Source organism: Arvicola amphibius, chromosome 1, assembly GCF_903992535.2.
Source record: "Arvicola amphibius chromosome 1, mArvAmp1.2, whole genome shotgun sequence".
Lineage (NCBI taxonomy): Eukaryota > Metazoa > Chordata > Mammalia > Rodentia > Cricetidae > Arvicola > Arvicola amphibius.
Window position 1 is genome coordinate 141,207,979 of NC_052047.1, and position 17,871 is coordinate 141,225,849.

The following is a 17,871-nucleotide window of genomic DNA, read 5'->3' on the forward strand; positions in this document are numbered from 1 at the left end:
GAGAGCCCAGACCCTTCCACAGCAGAGGCTTGAGTTCCAGACATCTAGACGTCACCCTCACAGGCTCCTACCGAGGCATGAATTTCATCAGCATATCTGTCTGTCACCGTCAGGGAAACACAAGGAGACAGCCTCTCCCTTCCACTGGGAAGGCTATGACCCAGAAACCCCCGACCCTGACAAGTACGGGAAGGGATAGGGAACGGTGTGCCCTGTGGTGGGACTGTAACATGGCGTAGCCTTTATGAAATAACATGGCAATTCCTCTAGGGTCACAAATAAGACTGCCCTGTGATATGGCGAGTCCACCTGAGCAACAGAATTTAAAACAGGAACACCCAGAAACTGTTGAACACTCATGTTCATGGCTACAATCCACAACGGTTCATCTGTGGAAGCAACCCAAGAGTCCATCAGCAGGAAAGCACTGGGCACGGGATCAATAGGCTCGCTCTACCTTCAGCGGAAGGGGATTCTGACACACGCTACAACACAGACACAACTTTAAGAATATTTTGCTACAAGAACCTGACCAGAAACAAAAGACAGACTCTGCATAATTCCACTCACTACCTCCTATTGGATGCTTGAGTCCCCGCAGATTTGCACATCGAAATCTTAAGCAATGAAAATTGATAGTAGCAGATTGTGAGGGTGGGAGGATTCCTGAACAGGACACTCCCTGAGCCGGAACCCCAGGAAACGCTGACCTCTTTCCACCATGCGAGGACACAGCTGGGAACTCAGTCTCCACCAGACACCATATCTGCCTTCATTCTGGACGTCTGGCATCCATAACTATGAGAGATATTTATTGCCTGAGCATCCAGTATGTGGTGTTTCCGTCACAGAAGCTAGAAATAACCAAGGCAAGGTGTCCTGGTACTCAAAACCAGAGATAGAAGCAGAACTCTGCTGCCAGGGCCCAGAACGAGGGCAAGGGAGAGTTATCACTAAATGGAGACAGCTTCATCTTCGCAAGATGAAAGTAGTCAAAGTCAGTCCTACAACATCATGGCCATGGGGACACGGGACTGTGCGCTCAAAACAGGATAGGTGACAAACATTATGTCAAATGTAGTTTACCAGTTTTTTTTTTTAAGAAATTGGGGGGAAAAGGTCAAGGAGTCGTTATAGCAAATTCGCATAACCTATCTCCAAGAGTCATAGCCCCAACAGGTGGAGCAGCCATTATAGTGAAAGGAACATTTGACTGGAAACACTGGTTTCAGATGCACATGCCCTGCTATGGCCTGGCACTCGGTGGGGCTTCAGTGGGCTTCGTCTCCCCTATAGAAAAGTGACTCACCCCCCTGAACCACAGCATACAAGTGGATATATTCTCAGTTCTACCAGACATCCCAGCTTCCTTTTCTGGTCCCCACTCCTTCCTGCCTGCGTGATGTCTACAACTGTGGCCACTGAGAGCAGCTGGAAGAACAGACCCCGACCTGTGACAGGCCTTCTTCTGACACCCAGCCTAAGACTCCCAGTGGCCTGACTGGGCAGCTAACTGGGATCAGTGGTCTAAGCACTACCCACGAGCTCAGAAAATGTGCCTGTCTCCCCGCCCCCACAGCAACCTGTTTCCAGGCCAACAACTTTCAAAACCAAGACTTGGTAAGAGGACCCATAATCTTTGGGTTCTGCAAACTTGTCATATGACAGGATACCCTCATGAGGACCAAAAATGCCCCCTGAAGGAGTGTAGGTGACAGTAGATGCAGGAAGGGTTGGGTAATAGATACCCTGAAAACCCCCAGAAATAGGACAGAAATAGGAAGAGTCCCAGAAAACAGCACCTACCCCTGCTCCTCATGACCGCAGGCTAGCCCACTAATGGTGGTCTTCATCCTGGGATGTGACAACCCAGCCCTCTCCAGACCTAGTTTGTGAATGTCTCCCAGTTCCAGTACCCTCTTGGCTACTTTCTTGAGCCCAGTTCCAGTACCTCCATTAGCTTCTTTCCAGAACCTAGTTCCAGCCTCTGTCCTCCACTATTCCACAACCTCCCTCCACCTGTCCTTCCTGCCTGCACCCTTTGTAGCTCTGGCAACATCAGCACAGAGGGGTTTCAACTGGTCTCAGTTAGGCTAACCATCTTCACAGTCTCCAAGCAGTAGGCCTGGAGGAACCCCTGGGACCCTGGATGTTAGGGACCCTCCCTATAGTGTTTTCAAGCCTGTGCAAAGTGCTCATCTGCTTTGACTTACATTCACCCTGGGCTCCAGCAACCAGAACAGCCATCCTTTGTGATCCAATGAAGTAGAGGCAATTAATCACCCTCAATCACCCTATGCTTTGTACTCTGGTGGCTGTACAATCTCTTTAGAGAGGGCTTTCAGAGCCTAAATAGACACAGTGCCCAGACAGCTGTGAGGCTGGAAGGGAGGGAGGTACCCGGACAGCTGAACAGAAACGTCTGTTCAGGAGGGGTCCATCCACAGCACACCACGCTGCAGAAGCCGAGGGCTAATTCCAGCCTTTTCAGAGCCCTAGTTAAGTCTCTTTGAGTTATAATTACCCCCAATCTGTAGCTATCACAAGGCAGCAATCAGGAAGTTAGATCTGGCCAAGAAAGAACAAGGCAAGTGGAGACAGGCTCAGCAAGCTGCCTGCTTGAGGGGTAAGAGCTTCGGGGTTGGTCTGAGAGAAAGCAGGCTGGGCCACCACACTAAGTTCTGTCCCCTTGCACCTAAGAAACAGACATAGGTACAGCCTGGCCTCTGGACTCCAGTGTGGCCTCAGCTGTTGTTTCGTTTGGCAGATCCATCAGATGTCACAGTAGCTCGGGGAGCTGGCTACACAACGCAGCCCTTCTAAGATCCCCCCTCATTCTAGGCCACAGTGCACCCCTTATTGAGGAATTCACTCGGCCTGCAAGATAGCTACAGTATCCTGAGTGGGTGGGTGTTAGAATGCAGAACATTACAGGGCGACAAAGGTTCTACAGAGCTAAACCAGGACACTTATTCTCAGCTGAGTCAAGAGCCCAGAGATCCTGCCCAGAAGGTGGTGGAGGGCTGTGCTGACAACCCCAGAAACGCCCAGAGCCCCTGCTTCTTCCCTGACCATCCTGAGCTTTTTGTCCCAGTGACGGAACTAGCTTTTCCGAGGAGTGATGGAGCAAGTCTGCGTGGCTCTGTGGTCCCACATGTCCCCAGTCTCCACTGGCCCACCCAGAGGTTCTTCCTTACCTTGCCAAAGCTGCCCTTCCCAATGGCTCGCAGAATCTGAAAGTGGTCGAAGTTCACTGTGGAATGAAGCAGAGAGACACCAGGTAAGGTGGTGGAAAGGCCCTGTGCCAGGCACAAGCCCCACCCTTGAGAAGTTTGCCCCTGCTTGGCAATGCTGCAGGCTATCAGAGATCGCCCACTTGACCCCTCAAGAGGGCTGATCATGTCTCTGGGTGAACTCCAGGTATACAGAGGATGGTTCAGACCCTCCTTGCAGGACTTGCAGGATTGCTATGGAGTGGAGGCAAGTATATGATCACCCGTAGGACTAGGGTTAATGAGCCAACACAGGCTCCCAGACTTCCTCTGCTGCAAACCTGCACCTAGCAACTCCCCTGACATCACACCCCATGAAAGATGGGCAACAGGAAGCACAGGCCTCTGGGCTCTTGGAGCACCAGCCCCTGCTCTGGGGTTCTCCAGCAACAGGAGGGAGCATTGGCCCCGGCGGCGGAGCTCACTGGACGAGCCCAGGATTGCAATGGTCTCTGATTAACAATGGGGGGCAGCACAGGACAGCATACAACACAGCTGGTTGTCCTTTCCAGGGGTCACCAGGGCCCTACTGATGGTGCCTCTTTGCTGTCACAGGCCTGGTGAGGGAGGCACCCTCTGCCGGTGCAGCAAACCTTTGTCAGTGGAGGATTCTGATCCCCAGACTTCCTGCTGTGCCCTGCCTGAAGCTTTCCTATGGGGTCAGTACGGGTCAGTCTCTCTTACTGTCCTTTTCTCAGGTAAGGCCTACGGGATGGGCTCAGGCAGCCTAGATTTCTATCTAGCCCCACTGAGTCGGACCCCTCCAGGCCAGCTCCCCAAATGTGTAATGCCACACTCTACCCCTTGGAGGGTCTACCCAGGGCGTTCAGCCTAGCTGCACAGACACTTACTCTGGGGAAACCTGACTGCCTATGGCTGGTGGTGTTACTAATTCACTTCATAGCCACTCCCTCCCACACCAGAGATTTGGGGCCGAGTGGGACTCCCATTTCTAGCTTATGTATATAAGACAGGTACTCGGCTGCTGCCCCAGACCAGGAAGCTGATTGGTACAGGCCTAAGTAGAAATTGGGTTGGTTGAGGAGCAAGATGTAGTAGATAGGGTGCCAAGAGCTGGACTGGCCACAAGGTTGGGAAGGCCCATAGAGAATGGGTCCACTCTTCACAGATGACAACACACAGTCACCTCATCCAAGCCTGTGCAGCACCAGATATCACATACCAGGCAGGGACCCACTGACACCAGGGCTGGGCTGCCTAGCTTGGGGCCACCTGCTGGAGACCTCAGCTTATTTGGTCATGTTTTGGTTTTGGTTTTGGTTTTTGAGAAAACTGCATACTGCAGAGAGAAAGCAATCCCAGCAGGGTGGGTGGCAGCCAGCCCCTCCGCCCCTCCTCTGAACAGGAAATCATGGTTGCTGTTTCATGTAAGCCACTGCATCTACCAGCCTGGGGAGGAAGCCTGGTTGTCCGAGCCTAGCCACATGGCGAGGACAAAACTAAAAGGATAAAGGAGAGGGTGGCGAGTGCATGGTGGGTAAGGGGGGGCTGTGCAGACTCCGTCCAGCAGAGGCTCACACGGACCTTGCTCTTCCCTTAAGCCCTAGGCTGTCCCATAGACACGGCTCTGCTCGGAGCTACGAAGCGAGGTGAGGGTGCCCTATGCTGAAGCCACTGCAGAATCTTTCCACACCTTGCAGTTTATGCTCACCCGTGACAAACACACCAGTACTGCCCGGTGATGAGTGTTATGCAGGGTTCCAAAACTAAATGAGCAGGGGTGGGGGAAGGGATCTGGGGTCAGGGGCAGGAGCAGCAAGGCTGGGAGTGGAGGTGAGGCGCTGCTGACCTTGGGGTTTAAAATAAGGTCTGCATCTTGATGATGGAGGGGAAGAGGCCTGGGCCGGCCATATTGCAGCTTCTGGAGAAAGGCTCTGCCAGCAAGCTTTGGGCCAGGGTCCCTCTGCCTCCCAATCAGAACTCAGATGCAGCTGCTGTTACCTAGAGGTCCCTGGTCTCCTATAGCTGCACAAGAGACCTAACACACTCAGGCACCCAAGTTAGGCAGCCTCGCCCATTCCCAACAGTTGATGAGATGCCCGCCTTCAGAATGGCAGCGTGGAGTCTGTTGGGCTCTATCCTAGCCCCATTGGTACCCAGAGTCCAGCCCAATGCCACTTGAGAAACAAGTTAGGGAAGCTCACTGGGATGTCCTCCGCAGCCAGCACAATGCAGGGGGCGTCAAGTGTCAGCCTGACAGCGGTAAGTTCACACAGGAACTCAGCCAAGACAACTAGCTTTTGCAGAGCCTAGGTATAATGTTCTGAGTTTAGCCTTTACTGGAGAAAAAGGATGAGAAATAAAATACATTAAATAACAGTCAGAGGCATGTGCGAGTCTCCTAGCAGCTGTCCCCTTCCATGCTCAGACACCTGCCCAGTCGAAATCACCATCCAGATCTGTGGGAATGAAGCCTTCTAGGAGGCTGGGTATAACGGCACATACTTTTAATCCCAGCACTTGGAAGGCAGAGGCAGGCAGATCTCTGAGTTCAAGGCCAGCCTGGTCTAAATGTTGCATTCAGGCCAGCCACAATACATAGTGAGACCCTTTCTCCAAACAAAGGGAAAAACACCAGAAAAGACTCCAGGCTCCTAGAGAAGAACTGGCAGGATCTGCTGAGGGACAGAGCCAGGAGGTGCACAGCGAGAGCTGTGGTTTGGACACTGGCTTGTCTGTGGCCTCTCAGCAGCCCCCAGCTCCCTGCGATGGGTCCTAGTAGCTCTGGAGGAGCCCGCAGTATGCCCATCTCCTTGGATCCTTGGTTTCCTCCTAAGCCGAGGGCCCATGAGGATCTCACCTGCCAGCTCCTGCAGTGGGTGAGGGAGACAGGCAAGCACTGCTGGCTGCAGCCCTGAGAAGATGCAGGTGCCAGGTGGCTTCAGGTTTCAGTACGCAACCCTCCTAACCTCATAGGCACATTCATTGGTTACAATTCCGTAACCAATTCATAAAAGCACACAGAGATGTGGTTGCCATGGGAGTTCCCCAGGGTTGGAAATCAATGTGGCCTGTACAGGGAAAAAACCCTGCTAAGACAAAGGGTACTGGGTTCGTTAAGTTGACCCACCCTCCCGGTAATTGGCCCTTGGAATGGAAAAAAAAAATCAAAATGAAGATTCTTGACTTTCCCCAAACATGTCTCATTACCAACAGTTTTGTTTTTCAAAATGACCAGGCCAGTTCTATTTGCTGTCCATTTCCTAACAAACTAAGCTGGCTTCACTTCCAAAGACCCCAGAACCCAGCGCTGCTACCCATCCCCAGATGCAAGCTCCTCCCGCTCCTTTTAGGTTCCCATAGCAGCCAGAGATCTGGCTATACATCCTAGCACAGAGAAGAGTCTAAAACCCTGGCAACTCTTCTCAGGCTTGTCCTTGTTGGGGAGACACAAAGAAAATTCTGCTGTGGAAGAAAACACTCTAGACAAACAAATAAGTAGGGGGGGGCAATGCAAGGAAAGGGGGTACAGACTGCCTGCTTTTACAAAGTCACCACAGGGACGCTTCTGAGCATGACCCTGAGCAGAAGAGCGGGCCTAGGGGAGGGCTGATCAAGTCAGTTTGCCCAGCTCCAACACTAGTTAGTTGCTCTGCAAGGGCAGGGTGAGATCCCTGCCTCTCCCCCGCCCCCACCGCCCAGTGTTAAAAACCTCGTAAATCCTCAAGCAGGTAGAAGAAAACACTAGTTCAATTCCCTACAGGTCCTTCTTATACGTCCACATCTCCTGCTTAAATCCAGATTTGCTATGCAAGAAAATGGCCCAGCTCAGAGCTCCAAGCCCCCAGATGCTCTCCCATCGTACAACATACTGAAGAGCGTGGGCACAGACTCTTCCCAGGGCAGATAAATATTTCAAAAATCAAGGGTTTTTAAAATATTTATTCTTCGAGGAATGCTTTCATTTTGCGGAGTGTGGCTGGAAGCCATCATTGCTATATGGGGACAGGTCACCTCTCTTGTACCTATAGCTCTGTAGCCTTTTACTACAGGACGAGGCACCAGGTGAGGTATCAGGGAGCCATCGAGAGTGCTGTTCAAGCCATTGGCTGGGGTCCCAACCGCTAAACCAAACCAACAGGAAAAAAGAGGGTATCTCGGCATCCCAAGCCAACAACTTAGAGAATTTCCGGACACGTGTTCTCCCAGGGTAGCATGTGACTACGATTCTGAATGCCCCTTCGATACTGAGGCTTAGCTGGGTAAGAAACACACACCATAGGAATGACAGTCGGCACTGCCTTTTCCCCTGGTTTCCCTGTGACTGCCGGCTGCTCTGACTGAGCAGCCTGAGCAGGTGTTTCTGCACACACGTGTCCTCGGCACCTTTGGATCACGTAAGGAGTGTCGCCTGTTGGTTTTCTTGCAGCAAGCAAATCAAGGGTGGCTGGAAGAGGCAGAGGGGGGCAATCATTCTGATGACAACATCAAGACCATATGTCGGCTAAAAACAGTCAAGAGAAAGCCAAAAAAAAAAAAAAACCAGATTCGTATACAGTTGCATACAATCCTAAGCAAAATCTACAGGTCTTATTTGAATGTACCTCTCCTACAAACAAACACCCCGCCTGCAGTTGACAGGGTCAGGCCTCCTCCCCTCTTCTACGTGGCTCCTCAGGTCTGTCACTGGGTTCAGTGCACGAACTGTGGTGGGCATAGAAGCAGTGCTCCCTAACAGGAAAGCAATGGGGAAGCGCTAAGTCACTAGGTTCTAAGCTAAAGCAGATAAAGGCATGCCCCTGTGAGGAAGGCAGAGGGAAGATGGTCCCTGGGAAAGTAAAAATAGACCAGCGGCTGCCGTGAGTCACGCTATTGTTATCGGTGACACAGTCAATGCACAGCCTGAAGGCCTCCCCCGCAGGCCTGGAGGGGCAGCTATGCTCGCTCTCCACATCCCAGAAAAGTCTCCAGAGAGCCCTATCCAAATCCAGGACGGGCCCAGGAAGTTAAGTGCTGGACAGAGAAAAGCCAGGGGTGAGGGGTGCTACCCACAGCTTCCAATGGATCTGAAGTTGGGAACCTTTCTTGGTACAGACTGCCCCTCCTGGTGACCTATGAGAGCCTCCTAACCTCAGCATCCTCCCACAGAGTCTCTCTCACCCACAGGACAGTTGAACATGAAAGTGAAACTCTCTGAAGTGACCATAAAGGATTTCAGGTTATAAGGCGAATTGGCTGTATAGTTTACAACCCAGGAAAAAATCTCATGAAGAAAATCTCCCACCCCAAATGACTAAAGGCCTGGTTCAGTATAGTCCTGTGACTTCTATGAAATGTGTTTATGGCCCAGGATCATGGGCTACCTGGGGTTACAATTTCTTCCCTTGGTAGGAACCAACGAAGAGTCAGGCAGCCCAACTCAGCCCTGCAATAAGCCACCAACATGGTACAGACAGAACCCAGGAGTGGCCCTCAGAGCTGCTCAAGACTGTGACAGCTGGCCTTTCTTTTCCTACATGAGGAAGCTGAGTGGGGCAGACCAGTTAGGTAGCAAAGGAAATTAGGTATTATAAGGGGTGAAAAAGAAGAACGTTCTCTACCCTGACTTGACCTCAGGCAACCTCTTTCCTCAGCCGGAAGATGTCTCTGGCCCCAAGGGGAAAAGTTCAAGTGCAAGGGGCTGGGAAGTAGATGTGTGTTGTAGCTCTGATGCTGGACTCCTCAGTTCAAAGTATTAAAGGTGTAGGTAACCCTGAAAGTTCTCGCTCATGGCTCAAAAGACTCAGTCAACGTTCCCCACCTTCCCCCACCCTGGCCCCAGGCAGAGCAGGGCAGCAGCCCTCTAGGGCCATGAACTTGTGGCCTATGCCTGTACTACCAGGGATGTTGTTCTCAGCAGTCACCCAGCTAGCCAGGCCACACCAAGAAGCAACCAGGCCCTGAGCCCCCAACTGGGAACTGCTTCTGAGAGCCTGCTTCTGCCTGGCCATCCGCTGCTCACCTTCAAGCCTTCTCTCAGAAGCTGACTGAGGTCTGGCCCCACCTCAGAGCACCGCCATTGTATCTTCCTCTAGTCTTTGTCTCCAGCCCTGGTGCTGGAGCCAAGGCCTCTTCCTGCGTTTTCTTGCAGCAGACACAGGATTCAGAAGTAGCTGAGATAAAGCTGAGGTCCCAAGGGACCCTGAATCCCAGAACAATCCTGGCTTCCTATAGCCAGGATCAGAACAATCCTGGCTTCTTATAGCCAGGATTATGCCAACAGCCAGGGGACCTGGTGCACCCTGCCACTAGTCTCCATGAGGGCAGTGACCTGGCCCATCCCCCACCTTTTGTTTACAGTAAATGCTCCTGGTAATGGCTTCCCAGACTGCTTTGCCCACTCTGGCCCCGCCACCTGAGCCAATCTGGAATCCTGTTCCCGCGTTCCATTTTGACATCCCCCGCCCCCCCAGACTGCACCGGAAACTTCCATAAATTAATGATTAGGGCAGCAGCCAGATCAATACGATGACTCTGGCCAGCCACAGCTCAGTTCCTGGGGCCTGCAGGGAAGCTGCCTGGGATGGGCAGAGAGCCTACCCCACAATGGTCAGAACATGGGGTTCTCCCTCAGTTGTGGGCAGCAGTGCTTCCCCTAAGATTACCCAGGGGAATCCTATTGTCCAAAGTCTGATTTTTGCTAACCGCTCAGGTGATCAACACCCTTAGAACCACTAGGGACAAACTTGGGAAGCCCCAGGTCCATTAGTACCCCATTAGACAAGGGCCTACCCTGTTAGACTCAGTCAATGGACACAGGACATGCTGTGACGTGTGTGGGGCGGGGGGGGGGGAGCTTTGCTTTCCCCGGCCATGACTTAACACTGAGACCCAGGCGAGCACCCCTGCTATAGCACCACAGCTGGCTTCAGTCACCACTAGACTTGGGCCTCCACCACCTCCTGCACTCAGGTGTTTGGGGAGTCAGAGACCCCAAACCTGCCTGGAGCCTCCATCCTTGAGATCTCTGAACTGGGAAGGCAGAATAGAATGGGGTTTTTATCCAGGCTCCCCTCCCAAAAGACCATAAGGATTTGGGGTCCAGCTGTCTCACAGGATCCCAGAACTGTGAACTCCCCTGCTACCCCAGGTTCTTCTCCTCCCCAAGTTGATCACAGCCATGCACACTCTTGGTAGCCCTCACTGCTCGCGGCTGTCCACACCTTGACTCTACTCTCTCTGGAGCTCCCCCCACTGTGAGCCATCCTGATCCTTTCAGGACACGGGAGCCCCTCTCCCCAGCAAATATGAACTCCGGGTTTGAAGAGCATGCACCTCCCGCTTGCTGGGGTGGGGGCTGGAGTACAGCAGTGGCTTCCGCAGCAAGAGTCCAGCCAAGGGCCTAGAACATTAGGCAGCTCTCCAGAAGTGGTACCCGGAATGTATTAGCCTTGCGTGAATGTATGAAGCAGACAGGCCAGCCTGAGAGAAACCTAGGATGGCCTCGCGAGGGACTTATATTTTTTTAATGTAGGAAGCAAGGAGGATGGAGGTGGGGCATGTAGCCAGACCAAGGCTTAAAGGACTCTACCCGAAGCTGCCCTTCCACCAGCCACTGCAGGCTCTGGACTTCTGCTGCAGCTCCACCAGGTTTCAGGCCACCAGTGTGTCCCCCCCCCACAGAAGAAAACAGAGGAGCCCTAGGAAGAGGCAATAGCCTGGCCGCCAGAGGCAATAGGTACTAGATTCCCAGTTGTAGACCTGGGGTGGACCTTGGCACTTCTAAACCGCTTCATAGGTGGGGGAGCCGCATCTACTGGGCAATCTGTGATACAGAAGAGGCTGAGGTCCCACGACTGACCACCCTGCAGTGAAGGCCAAGCATAGCAAGGCCCACAGAATCCAGGAAGGCCATCCACCTGTGCTAGCTCTGCTGCTTCTGAAATTAGTCAGGACCTGAGCTAGCAACTGCCCGCACACTCTGGCAAGTAAGTGTCTTGCAGGGGAAAAGCTGCCACCAGCACTTACATTCCCCTGCTCCTCCTAGGGGATGGGAATGGCGGCCCAGCTATGTGGACTCCAGGACTACAGTAGGAAGCAAAACCCAGCCGCAGGTCATGCACAGTCTTGTGCCCACCGCCTCCTCTCCACCACACCTGCAGAGACTCACTGCACAGCGATGGGGGAGGGAGAACAGCCAAAGTGGTGCCAGCGGCTGCCTAGTGCAGCAGGGCTTCCTCAACCAGACAGGCGTGAACTCACATCTTACTCTCGCACATTAACACTTCCAGAGAGGCGAAAACACCTTCCCCGACTGTCAACAGCACTTTCCCGGGCAGCCTCCTCTTTCTTGGAATGAAGGGCACAGGGGGAGCAACTGGTGCCCTGCCTCCCAGGGCTGTGCACTGAGGACAAGGGACACGTTAGGTGCCCTTTCTACTTGGCCTGCCAATCACAGGAATGGCACTGCCCCACACGCACACCCTGGCCCATGAGTGACAGGTTGAAAGGTTTTCTACCATTCCTCCACACCCTGAAGGGACAAGAGTTGGGGCTCTGATGTGGTACCCTGTGCATCTTGAGTCCCAGTTGCCAGTCCCTCTCCACACAGTATGCACAGATTCTCAAAAGAAGCCACTCATTGTCCCCTGATGTTTATGTCTCTGCCCTACTGACACAGGCTAGGGTACACATCTGAGTGAACCCCAAAGCCATGGCCCCCAGATACACTTACTTCGACACACTATAATCTCATCCCACACACAGACTAGGAGTGAGACTGGGCCACTTCGTCACCAAAGAGTTTTCTTCTAAAAATGTTAATAATAAATGGTAGGAAAATATCAACCTGCTATAAGCAGGCCCTCCACACTGGCCCAGGGACAGAACTCACTGCCTGAGATCTCTCTTCAGGGCATCGGGAGATCCATCGCCTCCTCGATGGCCCACAGGACTGAACCAGGAGATGCCAGAGTTAAACATTGCTGCCATGACACAGAGGGACCAGTCACCTCCACCCTTTGGGCTCAGGAAGCAGAGGAGTTCCTCGGGACAAACCAGGTCACAGCCAGAGCAGAGCCACCCCAAGGCAGCCCCTTCATGAAGCCCACAACCTAGGCAGCCTCCTCCCTCCTAGACTGCCCTGACCATAGGACAGCCTACACAAGTGGGTCAGTGGTGGTACTGGGCCCCCTCCACACACTCAATTACAAATACTTTGTTCGGGACACACCCTTCTCTGCTTTCTCATTTGAGAGGAAGGACCATAGCTCACCTTGCAATCTGAGTAGCCCTACACTCAACAAGAGCCAAAGGTTCTGCCTGGACGCAGCCTTGGTCTCAAGATCATGGGGCAACTCCAAGGAGGAGGTGGCCAGGCTCACTTGACCTAAGGCAATTGTCCATCAATTCCCAGGGTATCAGTCAAGTTAGGAGGCACCCGGGGAGCAGGCTATAAGTCCTCAGAAATTCCAGACCAGGCGGGCCCCACATCTGGATTTCATCTCCCCGGGCTTTGACAGGTCCTACCCCACTTCCCACTCCCATACCCTCCCCATCTCCTCCTCCTGGAGGGTTGACCGTGAAGGAAGCATCCAGGACTCAGCAGGATGCATTTCCTACACCCTTCAGCAAGACAGGGGCTTGCCAGAGCTCAGAAAGTTGCTAAGGCAACGGGCAAAGTGCAGTGTGGGAGGAGTCTAGAGCATTCATGAGCATCTGTGTCTGTACACATATCAGAGCAACATGAGGCTGTCTCCTCACACTCGTACCCATTATAACCCAGGGCCCAGAACATAAGGCACAGTCTTACACACTCAGCGCACAACTCCCACCCCCCACGCTCACACATTCATCTTACCCACACTGGCATAGGCACACTCACATTTTCACACAAAGTCATATGATTTCACACCCACGACAGTTCACACCCGCCCAATATACACACAGACTCTATCTGCTCCCTACCCAGTCCAGAAGCCTGGGTGGTCTCATTTCCCACCGGTCACTTATGTCCGGTCTGTAACAGGGAATTTGAAATTGTGCTTCAAGTTCCCACCCTACAGGAACAGGAAGGGACCAGGAGAGGCATTTGCCACAGAAACACACCCCTCCATCCCCAAGGTAATCCTCCTAAGTCTGACCTCAGCCATCACTGGACATTAAGCCTCAGTTGCTCAACCCCAAATGCAGCTGGCCTTGAGAAATCCTGCCCAGTACCATGAAAATATCAGCCATGAACTGAGAACACAAAGACTGAGCAAGCTAAACTTCACACAACAGGATTAGTCAGTTCTAAACCTCAGACTTGGGACCAAAGAGAAGAATAGCTGGGATCCTGAAACCTCTTGGGTACTTGGGGAAAGTCTATGGCATGTGGAGAGATTGCACCGTTTTATCTGACTTTTCTGGCTCTGCTCTGCCCGACAGAATCCCAAAAGACAGACACTGCTGAATTTGACAAGCCTCTATTATAGTTCAGCTCACAGAACTTCCTGTGTTGGGGACACTGGGACACAGTAGCCAAGTTGGGAATGCTGGGATTCTCTCGCCTGGGCACAGCCAGCAAAGTCATACACTCTCCAATTCACATTGGTTCCTCAGCTGTTTTTGAACACGTCAGGAAACATTTAAGGTACACATGTGAGAGAACAGAAGAGCAAATCCTGGGGACCCCCGGGTACACCCTTACTTCTCCCCTGCCAGACCTTAGCGTCCCAGTTTTACTTCACAACACCAGGCTCAGCGTGACCCTCAGGCCTTACCAGGACCCTCCATCGCATGTGCCTCCTGGAGTCTGTTCCCCTTCACAGCTGTGGACTACCCATAGCAATCTGTGTGGTTCTTTCCACCTCTGCCTGGCTTTCCGCTGAGGGTGCACACTCTCCCAGCTCTCTTACTGGTCCGTACCCAGAAACACTATCAAGAGGAACCCTTCTGTTGGGTCCCTGGGCTTCATCATTCCCTATGAACACTAGCCAGTGGCCACAATGTGGCTTAACAGAGTGTACGTTTGTTATCTTGTGGACCTGAGGACTGAAGTCTCGAATGGGTCTTGCTGAGCTGAAATCCAAGTGCTAACAGGCAGAGAGAGCATGGGTCTGCCCAGCTACATATATAGAACCTCCCCTCAGGGTGATGGCACTAATAGTGGGATCCTTCAGAGGTGTCAGGGCCTAAGGGTGCCTCATCCCTTGGGGGCCTTATAAAGGAAGATCCAGAGGACTCCCTGCCAAGTCCACCAAGTGAGAACATGGCAGAAAAGACACCATTCATGAACCAAAAAGTGGCCCTCAGCAGATGATAAATCTGCCAATGTCTTCATCTTGGACTTCCCACTTCCCACACTGTGAGACATACATGTTTGTGACTGTGAGAACGAGGACGGCCCATTTTCCTGAGGCTCCAGTGAAGAATCCTTCCTTGCTCTCAGTTTCTAGGGGGATTGCACCCTCTGCAGCTCCTCTTCCCTTCTCAGCCAGCAACCTACCTTCCTCTAGTTAGTCTCTCCCAATCTCTGTCTCTGCTCTCACAGCTCCCAGCCCTGTTGCCCTCCGGCCTCCCTGCCATGAGGGCAGCTGGTTTGCACAAAGGGCCCACCCCGGTATTGCATGGCAACCTCCTAGCCTCAAGACCTTTGGCTTAGTCACATTTGCAAAGTCCTCTTTGCCATGTAAGGTGACAGTCACAGCTTCTATAGAGTTAGACATGGCCACCCTCAGAGCACTGTCTGACCCCCAACGGCACGTGAGTGTGGACGGAAAGCCCCCTGGAGTTGCTAAAGGGACGCAAACCTGGCGAGGGCTCGGAGCCTGCCAAGCAGAGGACTCCTCCTCTCAGAGGGACTTTCACTTGCAATGGTTTGCCAGGTGATGCTTCTGGGTGCCAGAGTCATGTGGGGAAGGGCTGCAGAGCCCTGCCTCTCCCTGTGGGTTACACACACACACACACACACACACACACACAGACACACACACACACACACGCACGCAGAGTCGGAAGACTCCTACCTCATCCCCAGGCTCTGAACTCACTGAAGAAACACGTCCTAAGAAGACTGTCAAGCAGTGATCTCCTCCCCAGGCAGATTTCTTAAGAGGCACTGTCCCTACCTGTGTTAGGGTTTTCAGTGCTGAGGAGAGACACCATGACCACAGCAACTCTTATGAGGAAAATAATTAATTGAGGGGGCTTGCTTACAGTTTCATAGATTTAGTTCATTATTATTACAATAGAGAGCACAGCAGTGTGCAGGCAGATGTGGTACTGGAGTAGCTGAGATTCCTATATCTTGTAGGCAACAAGAAATGACTGTCCACTGGGTGGTATCCATAGCTTAGGAAACCTTAAAGCCCACCCCCACAGTGACACATGTCCTCCAACAAGGCCATACCCACTTCCACAAAGTCACACTTTCTAATGGTGACACTCTCTATGAGATTATGGGGGCCAATGACATTCAAACTACTACATTCTACTCCCTGACCCCCATAAGCTTGTAAAAATATCATAACACAAAATGCATTTAGGCCAGCTTCAAAAGTCCTCATAGTCTATCACAGTCTCAAAAAATTTTTAAAGTCCAAAGTTCAAAGTCTCTTCTGAGATTCATATAATCTCTAAACTGCAATTGCCTATAAAAATCAAAATAAAAAAGCAGATCACATATTTCCAACATATAATGGCCCAGGATTTACATGATCATTCCAAAACATAGAGAAGGGAGCATAGCAAGGAAATATTGGACCAAAGCATAACCAAAAACTAGCTGGGCGAACTCCAAACTCTGCATCCCCATGTCTGATGTCAAAACACTCTTCAGCTCTCCAACTCCTTTCAGCTTTGTTGACTGCAACACACTTCTTTCTCTTGGGCTGGTTCTACTCCATGTTAATAGCTCTCTTTGACAGGTATCCCGTGACTCTGGCATCTCTAACATCTTGGGTTCTCTCCAAGGCAATCCAGGCTTCAACTTCATAGCTTCACGCAATGGCCTCTCTACTAGGCCTCCATTCTGGGACACCCCTGACACATGCCTGTCTCAGTTTCTTTCTTTAGTCATGGAGGCAAATTTCAAAACCCCTTTCTTCTATCCTTAACTCTAAAGCCAGAACCATGTAGCCAATGCTGCCAAGTTCTGCTGCTTCCTGGTGCTGGAACACGGCCCTCTTGTTCAACTACATCCTCACCAGCTTTCTGTCCTTTGCTGCCTAAGCTTGGCTATCCTGAAACTTGCTCTGTAGACCAGGCTGGCCTCAAACTCAGAAACCAGACAGCTTCTCCTTTCCCAGTATTGGGATTAAAGGTGTGTCCCACCAAGTCCAACCCTAAGTTTTTCTTAGTTCCTATTCATACGTAGGAAACTTAGTTAAGTGGGATCTTGCCCAGAGGTCACCATTCCCTTTATTCCATTTCTTTATCCATTTATCTCCTTGAACACAGGATTTAGCTCTATTCCACTTCTTGGTGCTCTTTTCCCCTCAAAATTTACATCTTGTAATTTATCCTGTTCACCTTGCTTTTTGTTTTCATTATAAATTTTCATTAGAGCTACCATTAAAATCTACACAACAGAGTCTGTACTAAGCTGTCTTAGTTTGGGTTTTATTGCTGTGAAGAGACACTATGAGCATAGCAATTCTTATAAAGAAAACATTTAATTGGGGTGGCTCGCTTATGGTCCATTATCATCATGGAAGGGAGCATGATGGCGTACAGGCAGACACGGTGCTAGCTACATCTTGACCAGAAGGCAGCAGGAAGTCAACTGACAGTCACACTAAGAGAAACTTGAGCAAGAGAGACTTCAAAGCCCACCCCCTCAGTGATAAACTTCCTCCGACAAGGCCACACCTCCTGATAGTGCCACTCCCTATGAGATTATAGGAGGCCAATTACATTCAAACTACCACACTGCCCACCACTACCTGCCTGCCGAGCCGGCTGCTCTGGCGACTGCGGGCAATCAGCAAGGCTGCCATCTCCCAAGCCCATCATTACACATTTAACCAGAAACCATTCCTATTTGGAGACTAATGGTTCTGAGGGCTTCTTTCCAAAATGCAAATTCGTGACTGAGATTCTAGTCCACCTGGGCAGACCCCACCTTGCCCAGCATGCCTCTGGTGACTCTCAGGAATGTGACAGAACTCTGCGAGACAGGCCTCAGGATCTGAGCCACCAGGGGCAGTGCCAGCACTCATTGATGCGGTGGCACTACACGGATGCTGGCCAGTACCCAGGAATGGAACATGGGTCCTGGAGCCATTTGGAAGAGTTAGAGAAGGCTTCCTAGAGGAGAGGGATGGGCTGCCCCACAGCTAACTTAGAAGGGAGTCAGGCACTTCTGGGGGGATTCAGGGATCCTATGGGTGTGGCCACACTAAGAGAATGTGGGAGCACAGACTATAAGAGGAGATCCAGGATCCCAGTGCCAGGAGCAGGGCTGGACCCATTGGCAAACAGATGCCAAGAGTACCAGGGCAGCAATGACTCAGGCTGTCTGACAGGTGAGACCAGGGAATTTGTGCTCATGTGTACATAACACATATACAGGTGTTTGCTTGTATGTGCACATTTGAGTATTATGGCATGGCATGGCATGGCCTTAGTGGGGCTCACAGCCAAGCCATGGCCAGTGTGAAGTCCACCCACTCACCCA

The 17,871-nt window shown here is 51.8% G+C and overlaps 1 protein-coding gene across 1 annotated transcript in view; it reads right to left on the reverse strand.

The window, feature by feature from the left end:
• The window catches only part of Stk32c (serine/threonine kinase 32C), an 84,463-nt gene that overhangs the window by 33,891 nt on the left and 32,701 nt on the right, over positions 1 to 17,871 (reverse strand). Inside the window, exon 2 of the mRNA XM_038344682.1 lies at positions 3,198 to 3,253. Coding sequence (XP_038200610.1) covers positions 3,198 to 3,253 — 56 coding nt within the window. The remainder of the gene's footprint in view (positions 1 to 3,197; positions 3,254 to 17,871) is intronic.